The sequence below is a fragment of the Belonocnema kinseyi genome, chromosome 4 (genome assembly GCF_010883055.1).
Source record: "Belonocnema kinseyi isolate 2016_QV_RU_SX_M_011 chromosome 4, B_treatae_v1, whole genome shotgun sequence".
Classification (NCBI taxonomy): domain Eukaryota; kingdom Metazoa; phylum Arthropoda; class Insecta; order Hymenoptera; family Cynipidae; genus Belonocnema; species Belonocnema kinseyi.
This window is the reverse complement of record NC_046660.1, coordinates 138,022,272-138,041,680: the sequence shown is the minus strand read 5'-3', so window position 1 is coordinate 138,041,680 and position 19,409 is coordinate 138,022,272. Positions and strand designations below refer to the sequence as shown.

Genomic DNA, 19,409 nt, shown 5'->3' with positions numbered 1-19,409 from the left:
CGCTTGCTATTTGTTGCCATTCGTCTAGACTTCTGTTTGACCCCGCGTTGCTTAGCTTGTTGAGGCACTGTAAATTTGAGGGTCTTCCTCGTTGTATGCCCGTACCTGAGTCCGCTACCCTCCCCTCCCAGGTCGGCTTCTCGAAACATTCATCACCGCTGCTGTCACTGCGATCAACGTCACCCTTCCCCCCACTGCGAATGCTTTTAGCAACGTCAATTGTTGCTGCCACTACGGTTTTCTGCTCTGTGCCAATGTCCAGTAACTGTTGCCCTCTGACGCCAGTTTGTGGGCATCACGTCGTTGGAATCCTACCTTACCCAAAGATCCGTGACGATCAAAAGATAAAAGAAAAACTTAAACATTTTTGAGAACTTATAAAGAATTCCGAAAAATAAAATACTTTTTTTGTTGCCGGACAAAATAAATCCTTCCTTCTCTTGAAGAAATTACTCACAAGCAACTATTTTCCTACTCGTTACCTCAAAAACTTGACACGCTCCAAATTTTCACTTCAAACCACTCACTTTCACCCTTAACACCTTTCCCTTCACTCGCCCTTCTTCGTTTGCATTCGATCTCCGCTTTCTCTGCCTTTCCTGCATCCACTCACCCTTATTCCCTTCACCAAAGCCAAAAATACACCACTTGACAGAACAGAATTCTTTCGCATTCGGTATCGGAAACGGAAGCCGAAAATTCTACTATTTAAAGTTTTCATTGAGAATTTATAGTACATATTTCGTTCGTAAATGAAACTGTTCGAAGGAAAGTTTAACTGAATGCTTGGAAATTCATATCATTAATAAAAAATTTATCTATTTTTTTAACAAAAAATTATATGGATAGAACATTTTAAAGATTTAAACCATTTTATTTTACTTTTGTAGCTGTAAATAAATTCTTCAAACTGAAATGTTAACTATTCGGTTTGTAGCTGAAAATGAGATTTTTTTAAGTTAAAAATTCAACTACTTGGTTGGCAATTCATTTTTCTGATCGAACAATCTAGATTTTAGTTGAAAAGAGTGTGGTTGAAATTTGAACGATATTGTTGAAAACTCGTTTTTTTATGAAAAAAAAAACTTATTTCATAAAAAATAAACACAGTATGATAAAGTATGATTTGCTGATGGGAATTAATTTTGTTGGTAGAAAAAGAAGAGAAGAAAATAATAATAAAATAATTATTCTCACAAATCTTATGAATAATATTAATAATAATAAATTCATTTAAAAACCTTCAAAATTCATGGTTTCAGTATAAAACTCAAATATTTGGTTAAAAATTTAACTATCTGTTTAAGAATTCACATTGGTATTTTTTTGGAAAGTAATTCACTGGTGAAAAATATAAATATTTTGTTAAGAAACTTGCATGAATCGATCACCTCAATGATTTCTACTCAACAAATATAAATCCACGACATCATTTGTGATCCTCGAAATTGAAGAAACAATTAATACATTTTTCATTGATATCAGACTTGTTTCGTTAGACGTCAAATACTTTCTATTTCACAGTTTTTAAATAATAATTCTATAATTATTATTTATGCAATGAAGTACATCACTCTTTATAACAAATTAACGACTTAAAAAGGAAAAAATACAATTTTAAAGTTAAGAGTTTAAATGTTGGGTGCAGTACTCTGAAATTTGGACGAATTATTTTAATGCATTCTATTGAAGACAATTCAACTGGAAGTTGTTCACTTTTCCATTTTTGATTTATATTTGCTCCTTTTTAATAAACAGTCCAATATTGCTAGATATTAAAAAATGTATTATTTTTCTTTAAAAAACATTTTTAAATTGAATGAACGTTGAATCTAGGTTCTATAGACGAATTTCGATGTTCCAAATTATTTACAACTAAGCTAAAGTACAAATCTTCCACTATGGAGAAAATAAGTTTCAGCATTTTCACTCCAGCCATAACCGCTTGGTTCAAATGATAATAGCACATCTGCGGAAGGAGTATCGAAAACCCGACCCAATCCCTAGTCGATATACCGACTTCCCGATCCAAAGTTGAGTCGAGCTAAAACCGACACGATCTACACCCAATACCGGCGGCTAGGATCGAGTCTGGATCGTGTCGTTATCGGGAATTATCGCTTAACGGCATCACGGAAAGGTCATGTTACCAGTCATGTTATTGAGCACTAATTGTCGTCATTGACATTAGCCTTGTAGGAAATTTTACAATCTGCTCTTTGCAGATCGAAAATATTTTTAACTAACGAATCTTTTTCATACCACTGCGCTTGAACTTGTCTTTTTCTCGATCATGAATAGCCAACCCCCCTAACCGGGTCGTCCCATCCGGCAGTACCTAGGGTAGACTTATCTATTTGCTGAATCTTAGAATTTCGATTCTCTTCTCGAAAGGACCCCGCACAATTTACATTAAAATTCGGCCCGGTCAAATTGTCTGAAATTAGAATATAATATAGGTCGAAGCCTCCTGATCAAAAAATCCTAATGGGTACTAGTAAAAAAATCAAAAGTTTTCGAGATAGGTAGGGCTGAACGCGAAAAATATGACCACAAGCGAATCTAATGCCCCGCTTGAAACTTGAAGATGAGATGCAGATTTTTCAATAAACTGTGATCAGCACAATCACTGACAATACTAGAAACACTGGTAAGGCCAGTCCAAGTAATAAGGGCAACAAACTGGCGCTGTCCTGGTGATATAGGTGAAATCATTACGCTCTCCTGGCAATGTAAATACTGTAATGTAATTTAAGTGCCCTGGCAATGTGAAGATTTTTCAAAATAATCAAGGCAAAAGACATTCTGGACTACCAAAGATATTTTGTTGTCCAGATAATTGAGACAAGACTATAGGTCCGTCCAAACAACAAAGGCAAGACATGTTATTAGTCCAGTCAGTTAAGACAAGACTTAAATCAGTCCAACCAACAAAGGCAAGACTTGTTAGCCCATGGAGGATTTAAACTATATTATATCGCAGTTTCAGCCAATTTGACCGGGACCGGATTTTAATCTAAATTGTACGGGGTCCTTTCACCGGGTCGTCCTAACCATAATACCTAGTGATTTCTTCTCAACAGGACGAAGTTACAAGAGAACTGCATGGCCCATGTGAAAGGGACGTATATAACCGGTTCGTCAACAAGACTTGACGATCGAAGCCTCCGATGACTATCGACAGGAGTTGACAGTAGATAACGGAATCCATGATCAGGAGGTGGTGAGATTCGATGAACACCAGGAGTTGGAAATTCCAACCCCCTATATCCACCAGGAGGAGACTCAACCAGCGATTTCACTATCGCCTTTTGGCCGTTTCAAACCCCCACCTACGATGACAAAATCCGGCCCCGAAAAACGCTTGCCCGGAAGTCGCTAGTTCCAAACGCCGCAAATCAGAACCGGGCTACCGTTCTGACTCTAGACACCGACATGGTCATCCTCTGGAATCCTCAACATATACTAGACGGGCACAACCCTTTGACCAGCTAACTCTTGGAGAAGATAAAGATCTACTAGGAACATCCGGAGGAAGTGGCCTTTCGAGAAAGAACCGAATACTTCCGTTGCATGATCTTTGGAGTCCCTGGAAAACTGAGAAAATTGGACATGAACGGTGTTTTTGAAACGACTCTTTACACGAACCGGCCAGTGAGAAAATCCAGTTCAATTACTCGAGTTACTTCAGAGGACGGACTGTCATCCTTGCCCCAAAGAAAAGGGACCACTTCATCCTCTGGAAGTTCTTCCAGAGCCAAGAGCTACAGTAAAAATTCAATGGATAATGGAAGGAAATAACCCTGGGATATTATTCTTGTTGGCTAAAGGATGCAGGACATACCTTCAGCCACCGCATAGCCACAAGACCGTCCTGGAGGGTATGTGAGCCGTGAACGATAAGATAATGCAAATCAAGGATTCATATAGGCCAAGTCTCTTCCATAGTCAAGAACCAAGGCCTAAGAAGTCAAAAAATTAATTCGGAACCACAAGAAAAACCAAAAACCTTTTTTAGGGCCAAAAAAATAAAACGAAAGAAAGCTTCTCATCCTGCACTGACAAGGAAAGTATCACAATTTACCGGAGTGGGCACATAGTTGATGTCGAGCAAAATGTATGTACACTTAAGAAACCTGTAGAAAGTTATTAGCGAACAGACAGAACTCATTGTTACACATATTAATAATCAGATACGTTTTCCAAATATTAAAAATTATCAATAATTACTAGAATGGAGTGTTCATAGAAATACTTGTATGGGTGGTAAGAATATTAAAATTCCATGGTTAAAAAATTATCCGATACCAAAATTTTCGGGATCAGGTACTGAAAGGCCTATGATTATTGTTAGCGATTTTGATGTACATTTTAGAGCGATAAACGCTAGAAGAGACGATTTTAATTTCGTAGTACATTCATGCTTAGAAGGTATCGCTAGAGAGTGGTGAAACCTCGATGCTACTCCAGGTGAAAATGAATTTACATTCAGAGAAAAATTCATTTTAAAATTCTAGAATGAAAATATTCGTTTATAAATAAGTACTGATCTTCAATATCGTTCTAATCAAGGGAGATTATCAAAATCTGCTTATGCTATTAAAAGAATGAATAACGCTAAAGATTTAATACTACCTCAATCTGAGTGTACAAACGTCTATAGAATGTCGAGAAATTTTTCAGAAGACATTAACTCTGCGTATTTAATTCGGTATATCAAGACTTTTGATAAATTTATCAAACTATTAGAAACTTTTGAGCAAGCATGCACAGTAAATTCTATGCGAGGTTATGAACCCCGTAAAAATAGCGTTTATCGGCAAAATGATTTTGGTAGATTAATCGTGATAATTGAAATGTGAGAAACAATAGGGGAGGTGGCCATAATTTCACAAGAAGGTTTTCAAAATTCTAGCTTTGAATCAAATTACTCACCTCGATACCGAAATAATGGTCAATACATGAGATAGGATAATGATCAATTTGGAAATAATTATTATTCAGGACCGCCATATAATAATTAATTATCAAAATCAAGGAAATTTTAATCCAAAAAAAAACGCGAATCAGAGAAATAGGTCTTTTAATAATCAAAATCGATCTAATTCTGATTCTGAGAATTCGAAAAATCGTGATTCTTTTTTAGATTATAATGATAATCTTTTTGATTGATAAAGCACCTTCGCCAAAGATATCATAAATTACATCGTCACCCAACGGTACGATATTGAAAATTAAATTGTTTGCAGGTGGACTGTGCAGACTTTCCCACACAATTTGACGTTACAAGCTCTGGCTTTGATTTACCTCACTTTCTAACACGAATGCACAATTCTGAGATTTCTGATTTTCAATTTTCTTGAAACGCTCGTCTTCACATTCCCTTACGAAATGTCCTATATTGTGACATCTGTATTACTATATTTTTTCCTAACTTTTTTTTTGGTTTTCGCTTATTCCAAAAAGTCTTTGTTGCAACTAACGCCCTCGCTGCGTCGCGATTCGCACTGAGTTATATGTCTTTTCGTATTAATCTCCTTTGCAGATTATCTAATGTCTGCTGTGTAGGATCAAAACTATCCCAAGCAGTTTGTAGCATATTAAATTCTGAGGTTAGACTCGCTGCAACTTTGGCCATGCCTGCAGCGTCTGACATGCTTTCACCAATGTCTCGTACGTGACCATCCATGTTTTGGACTTTGGGCAAGTGTTGAATTGCCGTTTCTCATTCACTCATCTAGTAAGCAAGTAGATTTTTGTTTATAAACGACACTCAGATTATCCCACATCGCTTTTGCGCTTCAACAAGCTTGGAAATTGATCATCATCCAGTGACGAAGATATCAAAGAAGATCGCTTTCACACAGCAGTCCACCAAATCCTGAAGTTTATTAGCTACAAATAGGGATTTTACCTGAAAGTTCCACCCTTGAAAGTTTGTTTCGTCGAACTTCTTCAAGTTCATTGCTCACATGCCCTCAGATATCGTGGATTCAATTTATGTACTCACTTTTATCCCAAAATTTCCGTCACTTCAAGCCTCATGGGTCGACGAAAAAAAAAAATAAACCGCACACCCCGATTCTTTTTTCACGTTCACAGTTCAATTTTTAAGGTTTATTTAAAGTAATCGAAAGGAAGAAGGATATAGAGGACGAATTGTGAGACACGGCAAGGAGGAACCATTTATTGCATTAAAATTAAAGAGAAAGTTAATGGTTCCATTCCCGCTTTATTTCTCCATTAGATGACATGCTAATTATTATATTGTTTTTTTAAATTTGAATAATGTTTGATAATTGGAGATTTGATCTCATTACTCTTTGAAACGCAATTTTAAAGTTAATAGGAATATTAGTTTTGGGGACAAGTTGTCTCTCGACTTGAAAAAGAAGTTTTGGGGACAGTTTTGAAAATATCAATGTACCCAAATGTTTTTCCTGTCGTGAAATAACATTATATAGGAGCAGTGGATAATACGGCGATTATAACATATATTAATCGATAGCCAGAAAAATATAATCGATAACACTTACGGGTAGGTATACTATACGTCAGGAATATCAGAATCTGCAAGCAGCTGTTCGATTTTTAATAAACTTTGTGAAATAATAGTGTTATATAGGAGTCATTTGGAGCCAAAGAATTTTTAAAAATGTACAAAATTACGGGAGTTACGTCATATTAAATTTCGGCATCAACTTTTTTTGAAATATTTATATTTCTGAAACCTTTACACGAATTTGAATAAAAATTGCACTTGTTATAGATAAAAGTATACGCTTTAAATTAAAAATTAAAAGAATTTTTTTAAATTATAACCAAAAAAATGTCCACAAAAAATTTTGAATTTAGTTTTTCGTCAAGGGGGAAAAATGCTCTTTTCTTGTTAAGATAATTCAATTCCTTATAATTTCACCTTTAATTTCGAAAAAAAATAATGGTGACTCTTCTAGATCACGAGATAATGTTATTTTAGTGGGATCGTGCGCCGCCACCGCGCTGCTGCTCTCCCAGTGTCTCGCAGTGGGGAAAGAGCAAATTTTTGGAGAAAACCGCCCGACACGTACTATTTATTGAAAGAGTTTCAAATTAATTAAAGACTAATTTATAAATTTGTGCAGTTTTTTTCCGAAGATCTGTTCTCTATAGAATGAAGAAAAACCCTAAAATCTGTTGAATTTCATTCAATTTAGAATGATCTTGTTCCCTTTAGGCATCTCCTTCTAACTCTTCAAAAAAGTCGTCATCAAATTGAGGTAAATCTCGAACAAATTAAAATTTCATTTCTTCAGCAGAGTCTTCAGCATATTGAGGTGAATGATCTACTTCATCATCAAATAAAGAAAAACCTCTCTCCTATTTTTATTTCTAATCGACATGAGGACCCTGCAGCAAATGTACATGAAATGGCTTTCGGTCGATTTTGATTAAACTTCGTAAAATTGTAGTTCTCGATGTCTTGATCAAAAGTATTATGGGACACAAAGTCCGAAAATGGACAGTTTTCGAGTTACAGAGGGTTAAACATCCAACCCTTTTGAGAAGCATTGCCAAATATCTCGAAAACTGCAGCTCTGCGAAAAAAATGTTCCCTATGAAAGTTATTGAGCTCTAACGGGGAAATGCAAAGAAGGTCATGGCCTTAAGATACAAGTCATTTTTCAAGCTCATTTAATGTGAACTTTTTATTTATTGCTAATATTCATCCAATAAAGACAAGATATGAAGAGGAAATCAATATAGAACCCAGAAAAGCAAGAAATGAGAAGGACTTAGTCAACAGCCAGCCACTGAAGGCAAGTCATGAGTGCGATTTAGTCATTATCCAGCCAATGAAGGCAAGGCACGAGCGAGATTTCGTCATTATCTAGCCAATGAAGGCAAGATTTGTCCAGGATGTTGTCAATATCTAGCCAATGAAGGAATGAAACGAGCTTGATTTAGACAATATCCGGCCAATGAAGGCAAGTCATGAGTGCGATTTAGTCATTATGTAGCCAATGAATGCAAGACATGAGCGAGATTTAGACATTATCTAGCCAATGCAGGCAAGATTTGTCCAGGATGTTGTCAATATCTAGCCAATGAAGGCATGAAATGAGCTTGATTTAGACAATATTCCGCCAATGAAGGCAAGACATGAGCGAGATTTAGTCATTATCTAGCCAATGAAGGCAAAAGACGAGCGAGATTTAGCCATTATCTAGTCAATGAAGGCAAGATTTGTCCAGGATGTTGTCAATATTGACTAAGTCACTCTCATATTTCGCCTTTATGGGTTCTATATTGATTTCCTCTTTATATTTTGTCTTTATTGGTCCTTTATTTGTCTAAGCCAACGGAAGATGTTTCACTAATTAATTGTGAAACTTGCCGAAGATTTTTTTTTATATGGGCTCTAATGTGTTTCCTCTTTGCAAAGGGATTAACAAATTTATTCGCGGCATCTTTTCTTCAATAATTACCTAAATTAGCCTTATCCTTAACGCGATTTCAAACTAAAAATGACGAAACGTGAATATGAAGTTGAGAAGATTTTCATTTGTCTTAAAAGCAATTGTTTTGCAGCAAAAATTATCATTATGTGACTAACTTTACCTAATCTTGCAGCCAAATAATTTTGTTCAGTTAAAAAATATATTCACGTGGCTCAAAATAAAACAGGCAAGAGGATGATACTTTTGTTTCAAAACGAATTCTTCTCTGAGTGTTCATAATAATTATGAACATCAATGCTCATAAACAATTTTTGTTAACAAATACACATTGAGATCTTTTTTTCATCAATTGACTAGTATATTTTTGTGAAATCAATTAGCAATGTCTTGCCAAAAACCCTGGCTGTCATGTTTTTGATAGCGTCAAAAGATTTTAATTATAATTTTATGAGAAGGCTTAGTTGATTACGCAACAAATTCATGAAAAAATGTTCGAAATATATATTTGTTTACCAAAGTTGTTTAAATAATTGTTAAAAGTGGACTATTTTGGACTAATTGTAATCGCACATTAGTATATGTCGTATTTCATACAAAAGCTATAGACTTTAAGTAGCTAATCATTGCAAATAACGAAAAAATGAATTTAGTTTTCATTAGTTTCTTTATAGCATAATTAATATTCTGGTGGTTAATCTAACCTACTCAGAATAGTTCAATGGTTTCAAACATATAAATATTTCAATAAATGTGATGCCGAAATTCAACATGGCGTAACTCCCGTAATTTTGAAAATTGTCAAAAATTCTTTAGACCCCAAATGTTTCGTATATAAAACTATTATTTCACAAAGTTGACCTAAAGTCTAACAACCACTTGCAGATCTTGCCTTACCTGAAAAATTACCTTTTTTGTCTCATTAATAGTTCTGGTTACTTTTTATAGATTTTCGGACGGTTTCGTAGAAAAAAAGATGTTAAAGAGTCGAAAAATTACTTTTTCGATCATATTTGAGTGTCTGTTAAAAACTAACAATCTCAGACAATGAAAAGTAGGAGATATGTTTATAGAGTAGTTGAGAACTATTTTTTTCAATAGCGGGCCGCACCTCGTGCATTTAGGCCTGTGCTTAATGGTGAGTAATGCGATAATAAAATTAGTAATAAGCAAATCAATATTTTAGCTTTGCCTAATGTATAGCAAGAATTAAATCTGCGTAAATCAAAAAGCTTAACTATTTGGTTTACCTACAAAGCCTATTTAGTTCAGCCAAATTTAGTACCTTTATGCATTAAAATAATCTAGAGGTTATATTCCACGCGTAATTGAATAATAATGATACAAAGATCAAATTGATCAAATTTTGGCATTTAGCTTTAAAGTGACCATCGTGCCATAATATCCGTTTCTACATAGTTTAGAAACAAATAATTTTATATATTATTAAATTTTCTTTAAAATAATATGAATTCCTCTAGGTTTATTACAGCTATCAGAATACACACGAAACGCCAACTAAAACTATTCATCATAAAATTTATTTACTTTACTTTACCGAAGTACGACTACGTACCAGTAGCCGCGTTTCCTCTCTTGATAATAAGTAAACATTCAATGCAAATAAACTACAATATTCATTGCAAATGAAGTTAACTTAAGTTAATTTCTCAATATGTAAGGGCCCTAGAAATAAAGCGTAAATCGCAAAAAATAAGATTCAAGCCAAATCGTGGCTGACCTTTTGGGAACTTACCCATTGATTTGATTAGGCGCCCTTAGTTGTCGCATACGGTATGTTCGCCCCTAAATGAATCAGTGTCGGTCATAGTGGGCGTTTCATTATCTGCAGAGGTTAGTCATAAAAGATGGTAATTTTTCTTTTTTTCGCAAAGGCCACCCAAAGCATAATCCGAGATCGAAAACTGCTTTACCTCCTCCATGCATCGCTGCATAGTAGAACACAGTACTACAACGATGCTATCGAGGAAATTTTCTTTATTTAAATTTCTACATGAAAAATAAATTATTTTTCGAAAAAATCGGCCTCATCAAATAATAATCAGAAAAAATGGCTTCAACATTTGGCCTCAATCTTATTTTTGCGATTTACACTGGATTTCCAGGACACCCAAAGGTATATGCACTTTGAAATCCATTGATCAAAATATAATTTAAAATGTTAGTCGGACTATAAATAAATTAAAATTAAGTTTTTTTATATTAAATATTCCTAAGATGCACTTATGATGCAGCAAAGGCATATTTCATTGATTATTCACGTTCTAAATATATAAAGGGTAAAGGCGGCTAAGTACGCAAAAAATGACCCCAAAGGGAATTAAATGTTGAGTCAGCCGTTTGAAATAATATAATAAAATAAACAAAAATTTCCCCAAATTTATAGAAGAAATCTGGAAAAAATGACAGAACTTCTTTCAACCATTCTCAAAGTGCACAATTTTTTCTAACAAATTTGGTTGGTAAATTTAAACAAACTTTCAAAATTTTGTTTTGAATTTTGTTTTTGTGATAAAAATCAAGTACTATCTCAGTTTTTTACCACAGTACAGTGACCCAAAGAGCTATTATTAGATACGCTATATACAGAACTTAATCATCGTCACATTGCTTATTTATCAGTTGGAAATTTTGTTTTTGTGAATAAACTGCTCAAAATTGCTGCCGGTTAGATGGATCTCGATAAATGTCGACCATAAGCTAAGTAATACACTAACGTCGGAAATTGTCGGTACGGTCAGCGAAATAAAGATTAAAAATCATCGCTGACTTTAACGCGTGACTACTCGTTCCCTAAAGGAGTGAGAAACTTTTTTTTTAATGCTAACAAGTTACTTAAATTACGCGTGGAATGATCCTCAATGGAGATATTATGTCATATGACCTAGGAAAGTTGTAGCAACAATCTCCTATTAACAAAACGCAGTCTTTACTAAAAACGTCCAAGCGTATCTGCGCCAAATTCCAATGACTTTAGCAATAACTCTGGCCATCTGCGGTCATCGCCAACTGGGACGCGAGGCATAAGGTTCGAGAAATTCTTGCGCTCATTTTGAGAACATGTAATTACGTTTTAAAGGCAGCAGTGATTTTTATTAGTACTTTCGTTGATCGCAGTCACAATGTCTGGCGGTAGTGTACTACATAGGTTATGGTCGACATTTGTCGAGAATCATCAGAACGGCAGATATTTTGAGCAGTTTATTCACAAAAACAAAATTTGTAATTGTGAAAAATAAGTAAAGTACCAAAGATTAAATTCTCAATACATATGAAACTAAATCATATAAATACATGAAAGTTCCAAAGAAATTTAAAAATGATAGTAACACGAATAATAGTTGTATCATTTTTTGTTAACATGCATATATACTTTATGTATGTGTAGTGTATCTAATACCAATATATAATACACTTACATAATTGTATTATATGAATATATTCAGGTGCCAATGGGCCTAAGAAGTTGGAATATGTGAAAATTACTATTTTTATTTGTTTACACTAATTTTTACACAGAATTTTTTTTAAACATTGACCCCCCCCCCCCTCATCCAATATAGCCGCTAACGGTTTGAAATGTTGTGCAATTTTTTTTTTCGATTGTATGCTTTCAAATAGCTGACTAAACATTTGATTCCCTTTGGGGGCATTTTTGTATGCTTACCTGGCTTATAATTTTGATTCTGCTCATCAGTAATTTTTATTTTAAGTTATTGGAAAATTTTAAATATATTTTTTTGTAATATTTAATTATTTACAAATCTTCAAATCAAATATTATGTAAAATTAATAATATTATTAAATCTTTTGAACGTTTTTTTTCATATAAATGATATATTTAAAATTAAAATGCACAATTCGACTGAAAAATAGTTTATTCTCTTAATAATATCTGAATTTATATTAACATTCTAGTTTATAAGGATTTAAGAGATAAAAAAAACAGTTTACCATTATTTTATTCGTTAATATGGATATAATGTTGGATCTGAAGAAGTTTACATAATTAAAAATTACAATAAACATGTTTTTTAATATGCCGCAACGCAGATGACGAGCAGCAGGCCGACCGAGAGCCGTGATCGTTATGTAAAACTCAACGCAGATCCGATTAAACATTTTTAATCGTATCTGAGGGACCCATGAAGATTTTTTTATTTGTTTGGCTTAAATTAAAGACAAGATTTTACGCTCTCTGTCGTATAATTTGCAGAGTTTTGCAACATTTTTCCTAATTCATGCTAAAAGTTATATGTAATTCACTTTGACACAACAGTACACCTTATTTTAAGAAATGAGCATAAATTAAATGAAACGTTAGGAAAGCAATTACATTTTAAACAAACTTTTTCTGTGATATTCCTGAGCATTTTAATTTTATTTATAATTATCTCGAAGAAAAAAGCACTGAAAAAGCCTAATATCCTTTTGTACTTTTCATTGTCCATTTTAAGAATAAGAGAATTTCTTATTTACGATTTTCTTAGTAACAAACTTCGTGTTACATAAATATATAAATTATATTATAGAGGACTCCAAAATTTTAATAGGAACTCCTTTTGTTGTTTTTACACAAAACATTTCCATGAATAATAAATGAAAAATTGCAATCCTTAACATATATGATGAACCGTATGCATAGTAGTCTACTGAGATGAAACACTTTAGTCGAATAGCCGATTCGTTAGTCGGCTAATCGATTGGGTCAGCTATTCGGCTGCGACACACACACACACTAACACACTCTTTTATGGATAGACGTTATGAGAAGTAAGTAGAACAAATATGGGGCGCCAATTTAAATTTAATAATCGAATTCATGATATAACAAACATACCGAAACAAATATTGACTCAATTTTTTCAAAAAGCGTATTTATCACGTTTTGCTCGCTTATCTATCAAATATCACAATAATTCCAAAAATAGGATTAGTCGTACCTTTGAATTCCATGTTAGGAATTATAACTTTCTCGCAGATGCTGCTAAGAGTTGTCGGATTTTCAAAAAGATGTCTGTATTGAGATCGATCTGCCACGGTGGCGAGGAATTGCAGTGCGTTTGACACTAACTGAAATACAAAATTATTATTTCATGTTTTACAACAATTTAATTTAATGTGCAAGCTTAATATTAATATCAGATACAAAATAACGTTAGTAGAAATCAGATGCAGCCCGGCAACATGTAGAGCTTAGGACTTAACTTAGGATTGAACTTAGGGCTGAAACAAGGATGCCTTTGGATCCCGAACCTTTATAACATGTTTTGACACAAAATAGATGATAAGTCGAATACACAAAATCAAAGGGGAAAGTTGATTGGGAAATCGAAGATTGTTGCTTTGAAATTCGCAGATGATTCCGCGATATATTTTGATTATGCGGATGGACAAAAAAATACTGAAGAGAGTAACAAGATACAAGACATATTTTTTATCATCGAATATGTTAATGAACGATCAAATGAAAATACTAACCATTTAAAAAAAAAAGAAAATGTTTGAAGTTCAGGGGTATCTTATATCAATATTGTAGATTTCTTTATTCGCGTAATGTGATTAGTATCTTCATCTGATCAGTAAATGCTATCCCCGATGATAGTACAGATTTCTTAAATCTTATGAATGCTCTTTTTTCACAGATAAAATTAATTTTAAAACTTTAGAAAAACGAAAAATTTGGAATTTAAGCGGGATCGAATCCATTTCAAATCAGGCAGGTTCTACACTTTTAAGTCGCAGAATCTGTCGGGCAAAATATGTTATTTTTTCGAGAAAATTAGGCGATACGTATTTTTGCGATTTGTACAAAAGAAATTTCATGAAGTTATGCGTATTTGAATTTTTTGCTTTGTTAAAAAAAAAACAATTTTTTCTTAAAATAATATAACTTTTGAGATAATTCAGAAAATTTTAAAAATGTTAAAAAATTAACCAAATGGCGGCAGTTTTTGAAAATACTAAAGGTACATTTTTTGTAGAATTTGTACCATCATAAGAAAAATATATTGTGATTTTTATGCGAGCTAAATAACTTTCATGGTCTAGAGACACTTTTTTCATAAAATGATATTTTCGTTTTTTTCTTGCTTACAACGACAGATATAAAATAATGTTAACAAAATAGTTTTTACAGTTAAGAAACTTATTATAAAATTTCTTTACTTATTTGTGATATCTTATACCATTTTCGAGAAAAACTAAATATTTCTTTTGGGAAACTGCAGTTGCAGGATTTCAACAGAGTTGAAAGGCTAGAAACATATGGAAAATTTTTGTGTAAAAAGGGCAAGCCCCACCTTTTTTATTGTTTTCAATTATTTGTTACAAAACTTTGTTCATAACAAAAAATATTCTATAAGTTTTATGCGGGCTAAGCCACTTTGTGGTGAAAAGAATTTTTTTTTAAATATTGAATTTTTGATTTTTCTCGGATATGGCACAAAATATCATATAACTAAAGGAATAATTTAATATATTTTTAACTATGTAAACTATTTTGTAAACATTTGTTCGTATCTGTTTTTGTGAGCAAGACAAACGAGAATTCCGTTTTATGATATTATGTTAAGACTGAGGTGGGTTGGCGTTGTTTTTTCGGTCTTGTTCGACTCGCAGAGTTCCAAAGGCACAGGCGAAGTGGAATGCCGTTCTACAGTAAAGAACAAAGCTAAAGTTTCGAAGCGATTTTATAACGTTTCAAGAGGAATTCTGGCTTCAAATTTTATATAACAGTAGTTTACGAATGTTGGGGTTGGAAAACATAGTCTGATTTTCGATTTTCTTTTAACCATTTAATGTGCATTTAATTTAAAAGTCACAGACCAGATGTCGAATGAGGGTGAAAGTGTGCGTTCTACGGTCGAAGCTTCTTCGCGTCTTCGATATCAGTATGACAGAGAACAGCGACTTTGGATACTTGAGGACTAGATTGATAGATTGAGGTATACTCCGTGTGCCATTTACTTTAATTATTTTAATAAGAATTCTAGTCTTCTGATTTTAATCGAATACAATTTTTTTGTTGGCGAAATATTAGAATAATTTGATAAATGGCGCGCTCGACTGGCACGGAGAGCCAGTCCACCGAGAGACGGGTCTCACTGACAAGCGTCTATGGAAAACAAGCATATTACGTTTTGTGCTGGACATGCGCGCTATGGCCTTGCAGCCGCTTCAATTCAGCGCGTCATTATTTAAATAATGAAGCAAATGCCCAATTATTTTATTTCAGTATAAAAGGAAATAACGCAAATTAAATACTTTTTTAAATTTAAAATAATAATGATTTATTACGAAAATATTTATACACGTTTAAGAAAAAATATTCGGATTAGTTGTAAGCTAATTAAGTTAATTAAGTTCTCTTGCTTTCTATACAAAATGAGTAATAACTTTCTTGTAAGAAATTGTCAGCTTAAAAAAAAGATTTGCAAAGATTTAAAATAATTTCACAGAAATTCCACAAGATTTCAAGAACTTCTAAATTTCAGAAAGATTTCAAACATTTAACAAAATTTAACATTTCATTAATTTCGAAGAAATTCACAAAGTTTCCAAAAGATTATAAACCACTCCTCAAAGATTCCAAAAGATTATAAACCACTCCTCAAAGATTCCTAAAGATTATAAACCACTCCACAAAGATTTCAAGAGATTTAAGATTATTTGACAAACATTTTTAAATTATTTCACAAATATTTCTAAAGATATCAAAAGATTTCAGAAAGATTTCAAGGAATTCAAAATTTCAGAAATATCACAAAAGTTTCTAAAAGATTCCAAAACATTGTTATTATTTCATAATGGTAAGATTTTAAAGATTTCAAAAGATAATTAATAACTTTCTTGTAGGGAATTGCAAGCTTAGAAAAAATAATTTAAACTAACAATTAATAAGACTTTGTTTACAATTTCTAAGAAGTTCTTATTAAAACTATTTTTTTGCTTTGCATTTTACAGTTTTATTTATTCATCCGCTACATTAGCAGGCATTAATCTTCCGTTTTTTTGTTGTTGGTAAAGTACAGTTTTGCCACAGCATTTTCTTTGGGTTCATAAGGTGGCTCTTTATTAAAATCCGCTATAATGCAAAAAGAATAATATTGAGTCAAATGTTTAGGTTTAGTGCTTTATAATTTGAGAATTTCATGAAAGAAAAATTGCAAATTTCACAAAACATTGTGAAAAATATTAATCACGTAAATATTACGATTGTGTAGACAAATAAAACCTGGTGCACTGGAACTAGTCGCGTTTGTCACTGACTTGTATTTGAGGTTTAAACCATAGCCCGCTGAATCCGAGCGACCAAAAGACCATAACGCGGATGTCCAGCCCTTAGCCAAATGCACACAATATAAGTAATTAATTAAACAATTAATTATTTAATTACACATGTAATTAAACATTTGTTCAAACTTTAGTTGACACTATTTTTTTCAAGTTTTTGTTTGCCATTAAAATTATAACAAATTTTGTATACCCGAGGCAAAATCCTAATACTCGGCAAGTCTTCCCTGCATGCTCTATCGAAAAAATAGAGTTCTGTGCGAGGTTGGAGAGAGCTTTCAGTCCTCTTTTTCCCTCGAAAACGCTAAAAAATTGCAAATTCGGAAATAAGTAGGCTTCTGCGAGCATTAAAGAGGCTTTCGCGATATCCTAAAACTCCTTCCGTTCTCTGTCAAACCGAGTTCGCGCCGATGATTTTAGAGTATTGAACGAGTAGGTAGCGAGGTTTCAAGAAAATATTCCATGTTTCGCAAGTGCTCGCTAAAGCCTATTTAATGCTCGCGGAAGCCTACTTATTTCCGAATTCGTAATTTTCAAGCGTTTTCGAGAAAAAACGAGGACTAAAAAACTCTCTCCAACCTCGCGCAGAACTCTATTTTTCGTGGCAGAGCATTCATACAGGGAGGACTTGCCGAGTATTAGGATTTTGCCTCGGGCATAAATCTTTTCGTAATAAATAATAACTATGTAAAATTTTTAAAAAATTTTAATTTGCGTTATTTCCTTTTATACACAGGAAAAAAGAATCCATTGAAAATACAACTCTGGGAATTGCGTATCTGTCATTTGCAGATTCAGAAAGTTGAAACAGAATCGGCTTGCAACTACGTGAAACAGTCATTTTCTCAAGCAGCTTCGAATCTGTCATATACTGCAATGACCATTTCAAGCAAGGTTATATTGAATCGCTTATCTTCTTTTTGTATAAGACCGACTTTTTTGGGGTTAAGCTGCTATATTTCACACGATTTTTTAAATTTATAAATTATCGAAATATTAAAAGAAATAATGCGCAGTTCTACTAGATTCTATTTGCTATTTCAGTTATTATTCTTTTACGGCATATAAGTTAGTCAACCAAATTGTAACAAATAAAAGTCTTTTAACAAAAAATCAGCGGCAATTTGGAATTTCAGTGACAGATACGTAATTCAAAAGCCTTCGAAACCCATTCAACAGAAGTGAATTGATTTTTGTTTCCAGGGTACTGAAATAAAATAATTGGACATTTCCTTCATTATTCAAATAATGGAGCTCTGAGTTGAAGCGGCTGAAAGGTCATAGCGCGTATGCCCAGCGCAAAACGTAATATGTATGTTTTCCTAGACGCTTGTGTCTCACTGAATTCGACACTCCGTCTTCGACGGTCGTTCTGACGGTATCGTCTTTGTGTACGCGCCAGAGAAGAGCAATTTCGTATATTCGCTGAGGAACGTGTCACATCCAATAGTTGTGTTTAGACGTGTTTGATCTTGTGAAGTGATTTAAGTGCTGCAAAGTGGCTTGTAAGATTGTGTGGATGAGGGTAAAACCTGCTCTTTTTTAGTGCATCCTTGTAGCTTTATAAACGATTTTGCGTGTGAGTGTTCTTACTTAAAGCTTTTCTAGATTGAACGAAGTTCTAAAAATCTAGTCATCCAATCTGAAATCAAAAATATGAAATAAACAAGTGTATACTTAATAATTAATTGCCTTTTTCGGGTTTCAATTAGTTTAATTAGTTTTACTCTACAAAAGTAAGAGACGAAACATAGAAGTACGTGTAAATGTACGTCGAATTTCGAGGTTTGCTTTGGAGAACAGGTGACAATGATGACAAGAGATATCATCGTGAAAGTATTAAATCTATTATTAAAGAACTCTACGAGGTGACATTGAGTCCATTACGTGGCGCCACCACACTACGATGCCGGCCAAGCAGCGCGGGCGGCTAGCCTGCAACGCAACACAGTCCAAGCAGGAAAAAAAATTCATACTATTGAAGGAGGCCCAAATACCTTCCAGGTATTTTTGTGTTTTGTTTAGGGATGTTTGAAGATTACTTTGTGCAATTTTTGTGAAAATCAGAACTGTCAGAAAAAAGATCTTGGGGTAGCAATATGTACTATTTTCGAAAAAGCGCCATTTTAAAATTCGCATATAACAGCTTAAAGTGGATGAAATCGAAAAATCTATCAACGGGATGAAAGCTCGCATCAAGATAAACAAATTGGGACGTCGTACATCTTCTACATGCTCTAATTACCGTTACAGTGGCATCCGGAATATGCCCAAATTTTTTCAAAAAATTGCAAATACTTATTGCTCCGTACACACGCTGCAATTGCGTAAAAGCATAAGGAAAAGTTTTTAAATTGAAGTTGGTATAATAAGGAAAAAAAATGCGCCCCTTGTGGACATTTTCACCGAATGGACTGAAACTTTTTGAATCGTCTTCTTTTATAGAGTACTTTTACATAAAAAATCGGCGGCGAAATCCGTGACATGCGTGCGCAGCGATTTCACGAATTTCGCTGACCTGACTCATATATATAAATATATATATATATAATTAAAAATGTGTCATAAGGACAACCGCAGGATTTCGCTGGGAGCGAGGAGCGATATTAAGGTTAATGCCGTAAGAGTGACAGAGATGGTAATGAAGCACTCTTA

The 19,409-nt window shown here is 33.6% G+C and overlaps 1 protein-coding gene across 3 annotated transcripts in view; it reads right to left on the bottom strand.

Annotated features, from left to right (window-relative positions):
* Positions 1-19,409, bottom strand: part of LOC117171173 (exportin-2) — a 278,471-nt gene that overhangs the window by 140,473 nt on the left and 118,589 nt on the right. For all 3 annotated transcript variants that reach the window (XM_033358237.1, XM_033358239.1, XM_033358238.1), the window contains one exon: positions 13,403-13,532. In XM_033358237.1, the coding sequence (XP_033214128.1) occupies positions 13,403-13,532 (130 nt within the window). The remainder of the gene's footprint in view (positions 1-13,402; positions 13,533-19,409) is intronic.